The sequence below is a fragment of the Nematolebias whitei genome, chromosome 10 (genome assembly GCF_014905685.2).
Source record: "Nematolebias whitei isolate Nwh7 chromosome 10, NemWhi1, whole genome shotgun sequence".
NCBI lineage: Eukaryota > Metazoa > Chordata > Actinopteri > Cyprinodontiformes > Rivulidae > Nematolebias > Nematolebias whitei.
The window spans coordinates 36554984-36560551 of NC_056507.1; the positions used below are offsets into that span (position 1 = coordinate 36554984).

General features: G+C 44.4%; 1 protein-coding gene across 1 annotated transcript in view; it reads right to left on the reverse strand.

Annotated features, from left to right (window-relative positions):
- Positions 1-5568, reverse strand: part of nell2a (neural EGFL like 2a) — a gene marked incomplete at its 5' end in the record, with an annotated part of 291752 nt that overhangs the window by 11417 nt on the left and 274767 nt on the right. Inside the window, 2 exon segments of the mRNA XM_037683642.1 lie at positions 1564-1788; positions 4780-4956. Of these exon segments, the coding sequence (XP_037539570.1) occupies positions 1564-1788; positions 4780-4956 (402 nt within the window).

The window sequence follows — 5568 nt, forward strand, 5'->3', positions numbered from 1 at the left end:
TGTTAGCAGCACGGTACTGTTAGCAGCACGGTACTGTTAGCAGCACGATACTGTTAGCAGCACGGCACTGTTAGCAGCACGATACTGTTAGCAGCACGGTACTGTTAGCAGCACGGTACTGTTAGCAGCACGATACTGTTAGCAGCACGGTACTGTTAGCAGCACGGTACTGTTAGCAGCACGATACTGTTAGCAGCATGATACTGTTAGCAGCACGGTACTGTTAGCAGTGAGTTTCTCTTAGCAGCATGATACTGTTAGCAGTGAGTTTCTCTTAGCAGCATGGTACTGTTAGCAGTGAGGTTCTGTTAGCAGCATGATACTGTTAGCAGTGAGGTTCTGTTAGCAGCACAACCCCGTTAGTAGCATGATGATAATAATGACCACGGCAACACCGATGACTGCCATATGGTACCGGGTCCAGCAGTCAGAAAACATCCAATATTTCCCCGTGGAACCGAACTGTTCCATAGAGTTTGGTCCATGCAGGCGGAGGATCATGCAGACGGCCGCCATGACAGACCGGAGCCTGAGGCGGGAAGGGGGCCAGGAACTGAATCACGATAGCACGATGGTAAGCCAGCGGAACGCAAAACTCCAGAAGTGTGTCACGGTCATACCCGTAGCGTGGGTGTACAGTGTAGGAGCAAAATAAGTTAAAACAAAAACAACGGGAACAAAAAAACAGTGAGCCGAAGCGGAGTTCCCGTCAAATATTAGCAGGGTTGTCTTCAGAATGTTTTCAAAACTGTGGCCAAAGGAAGACCAATGGTAATCCTGGGATGGCACACCAAAACCAAATGCAAAAATGGAATTTTAGGACTTTTATTACATTGTTCTCAAATATAATGTTTTGGAAAAATACAGCAATAATTGCAGAATATGAAAACATAATTCAGTTTCCTGTCTTCCATTTGAGGATACTGAGAACAGGACAGTCACTGTCATGTCCACTTCTCTCTTCAATTCATATTCATAAAAAACAACATCCATATTAGACTGTCAAGTCATTTGGATGCTAGAGGGAGGAGCAGCAAAATGAAAGGGGGGACCATTGCCCCCATGGCCCCCTCTTAATGGCACCCTGTATGTTAAAAATTTACATATTAAAAGCATTTATAATAAACAGAACTGGCACACAGTCATCTTTAATTTCAAAATTAAAAGGAAAGGCATCTTAAATAGAGATGCATCTCATCTTTCCCTTTCCTCTTTTGTTAGTTTCTCTTTCTACACAATCACTATGTGTGTCTTGATTTGCAGGAGAGTTTAGGAGGCACTCTTTCTATTATTTGCCCTTTTCATTTTGCATCCTATTCCAACTACACTCTAAAAATGAGTAAATGAATTTTGCTTACATTCGTGAGCCAGTTTATGTGATGCTGCTATAAGATTATAAAAATGCACACGCTGCCTTCATGGTGTACAAACTGCACCTTACTGTACCCTCTTCCACACTCTACAAACCATATTATGCTTTACTGTCTCCTCTGCTACAGGAAAAAAATAAAAAAAATAACATAATTTGCTGTTGTGACGCTGTTGTCGCTGCTGGCAGCTTACCTTGCACTGGCACAAGGTGCACTCTGTGCCGTGTTTAATCCAAGAGGAGCCACTGAAGCGTGAGATGTTGTGCTCGTCTGTGCATGTCTTGGTGATATCGTTGCGGATGGTGTCAGCTTGGCAGGGGTCAGTGACACAGCGAGGACAGCACTCGCCCTCAGGCACCACCGTGAACTCACAGTCCACGGGCGGGCAGGGCAGAGGCCAGCAGTCCACCTGCCCCTGCTGAGAGGGAGAGAGGTCAGGGGAAGGAGAGATTTAGATGACTTAGACAGAGAAGAAAAATAGGCTACGCAAACGTACTATAGCAATTTTATTCATTTATTTTTTACATCTAAACATGTTAATAATGAAAACACATATTTCTCTTGACACTGTGTATTAGCATGCCGGAAGGATCGTCTCTGCTTGATGAGAGGAGGCAAAAAAGTTGTTAAGGTACCTAGAAAATATAGATGAGCCGTGCAGTCTTCCACCAAAGTCAGCAGTTTCTGCAGAGCAGAGAAGTAAATGCTGCAGCTTTCTAATTGTCTTATTGTTACTCCCATATTAATCTCGCAGCTAAACTTTCAGCCACCAAAGCCTTATTGGATTTTTCCTGCTGCCCATTTTTTTTTGTCTTGCCTCAGAAAATGGATCATTTATTCGGACTTTCTTTGCCAATTCTGCCCTTTAAAGATCCTGCACATCCTGCATAGGTCCCACTGACCCACTTCTGCTTCTGTCACTGACACATTCTGCAGTCATTTACTGGCAAAATGTATGACTTTGTGGGTTTTCTAAGCCCAACAGAGGATACAAGAAGCTAATGCACACGTGAAGTTTGAAGTTCGGTCATAAGTGTCCCACTGGGGATATTTAATATTGCCAAAAATTGTCTGGCTCTGCGTTTCAGAAGAGTTGTTGTAAATTTGGCAGGTTGTAAAGTACACTGACTCCCACAGCGCTAATGTCCACGCCTTGTTTCTGTGTACTGAGTAAACACCCCCCACCCACAGAGTGGCATCATTTACCCACAGGCAGGTATCCGCTCCTCGAACACTCATGTCTGTCTATGTAAAAATGACAACGTAAAAAGAGATTTAAAATGAAATGTGCATGATGTAAAATCGTATTATTTTCCAAAGCTAAGCTAAAGCTGCCTTTGATTTGCCTGCAACACAATAAAGACTGGGCTGTTGTTTTAATCTGTCTTTTCATTCAGCGTTCTCTGCAGCTCGTAGCTTTTTAATCTCTTTGCTCTTACGCAGAACGCTGGTCACTTTGTGAAAGACTGAATTCCTGTTCAAATGCCTCCAGGAGATTAAAACTGGTGACATTTATCTTTGCCTGGAAATTAGCCTCAAACAATCACAATCACCTCCCCGCCTTTTTTTTTTTTTTAGTTTCATGTGCTTCGACCTTAAGTACAATTTACACGCATGGTAATGGAAATGAGTGTTCCCTTGATATTCTGGCAAATTAACAGGATCAAACCTGCATGTGCACAGCCTCCAAAAGGCCACCTTCTTGATTTACAGCAGAGAAAGATTGCCATCTTGGTCCTTCCTACGTTTTACCCATCTGCCTGCTGTCACTGTATAGTTTAGATCCCCTGCAGAGCTTTGGACAGTGTTGCTCTGCGTAGTATGGAACCATTCAAGGTTCATTTCACATCTCTGTCACGCTGCTGGAGCAGCGGTGTGAAGATCCCAAGAGCTGCCTGCTCCTTCAGGAGCCACATTCTACTCTGAGTGCTGGTGGCCGTGTACATCTGGGGATCTTTAATTGAACATCTTTAGTGTCTCTCTCTCTCTCTCGTGTGTGCGTGCTTGGATTTCTGTGTGTGGCATGTGAGGCGACATTTCCAAGCATGTGCACCCCATGTACATGCTCAGGTTTACACTGTACGGGAGCGCTGTTGTTGTGACGGGTGAGTCAGCTTCCTCAAAAGTGTTTGTGTCAACACGTATAAGTGCCTGCAGTGAGCACGGCGGCGGCGAGAGCGATCTCATTTTCAGCTGGCTGCCCTTCCCCGCTGCCTCTCAGCTGAGCTGTGATTTTCAAGCTCGCCTATAATGGCGCACTGTAAGAAATCCAAGGAGCAGCCCCAAGGTCCAGGCAGCAGGACATTATTACAATGGCGGGAGATGACTTTGGAAGGGGAGGGTGGAGAAGGGGGAGATTGCTGCTGGTGCTCAGAGCGTAAATCTGTCAGAGTGGAATCACAGTATCTAGGCTACAAGGATGGCAGATATTTAAAAGCATCAGAGAGTGGATGAAAAGAGGGAAACAGAGTGCAGAGTACTTGTCTGTGACTTTTGAGGACACTTTGTGAGTAAACAAACAGGAAGTCACACTGGTGTGGGTGTGTGCCACAGCTCGCAAAAAGTGTGAGAGAGACAAGAGAAATGGAGCGGGATGTAAAGTGAGTCATTTGCATTTCATCCACATTTGGTTATGAGGTAAACCTGGCAACACAGGCGGAAAGATTTACTGACTGTCAGATTTATGGGGAAACACTTGCAAAATGTTTCGCTGTTGCTTGAACAACAGGACGGTGTGTAAACCTTGGAAAAGGTCAGCACAGCAGAAGGCGTGTACGCTCAAGTAAATAGTGGAGGCGTCTCACAGAGGAAGATTCATGAGGAGAACGTAACGTTATTGTGTTTGGCATAGAGGAGGGGGCTGCAGTCCCAGTAGAGGACGTATGAGAAACCTGAACGCAGCAACAGTCAACACAAGTATCACCCCTGCACTAAACTCACTGCTGCACCCTTTAGCTGTGGATACACACACATCCTCTTGTTCTCTCAACCTCGGAGGAACCTTTAAAAAAAGTGTAATTCTATCACAGTGAAGACTGTTCCATGAACTTTTTACAAATCAAAGTTATCACTCACTCTCGTTCTCTTTGTTGCACCAGAGGAAAAAAACTCTTTTGTCCTCACTGCAAACTTGCCATTCACCTCCTAATCACTGCCGCTCTTACCATTAAATATTTCTCCTTGACTCTTTTTTTTATTTTGCACTGCACATCTCTTCTTGATCAGCATTTCCATGGAGACCGGTGTATTTTGTTACATTTCTTGCGTGGGCGCTGCAGCGCAGCTATAAATGCTTATGATGTTGTCACTATCACTCTAAGTGGCTTCAGAGAAAAGCCACAAATTCCTGTGTTGTAAAATTGCATTAACAAGCTAGTGAAGGGTATTTGTTGGTGTTGTTTGAACCCACCAGACACTGGCACTGCTGGCAGTTCTCCACCCATGTGTCACCGCTGCCGTAGGTGAGCAGGCCGTTCTGGTGCAGGCACTGGCTGCTCAGGCGGGGGTCGCACTCAGGGCAACAGAACAGGTCAGCATTGGGGTTGTCGCAGTCGCACACCATCCTGCGGCACATCACTTGGCCAGCCTGGGCACAGAGAACAATGCAACATTCACATGCACAGAACAAAGCCATGCACGTGATAGAGTCATTAAACATGTATGTTCATAATAAATAATAAAATAAAGGTTCAGAAGCCCATCCCCTTTAAAGCTGCAAGGTTAAGATGTTTTAGGTCAAACTGTTGGCAGCTCACATCTGACTGAAATTATTTTAATAAAGGCTGATGCAAAACATTGTTTTTACTTCCTGTTCCTGACTTCAACTATCCTGTGGTCTTTATGTTGCTCTCCAACCATCTATAGGTCATACCTCAGTCAAGTCTCTGTTTTTATATAATCACTGTCAATTAAATGTCAGAAAATAATAGCCCACCCACATTTCTGATGTTGTCAGTACTGGGGCTTGAACTGGCGATCTTCTGATCACAGGCCCACCTTCTCTAACCTCTGCGCCACAACTCCCCACTCCCCAAAAACTTTGTTGCAAACATCTCAAATCCTTCTTAATTTTCTTGTGGGCATCTCAGTCCCTACTTATTTTGATGCAGACATCTCAAACCCTTCATAATTTTGTTGGAGAAATCTAAATCCCTACTTATTTTGTTGCAGACACCTCAAACCCTTCTTAACTTTGTTG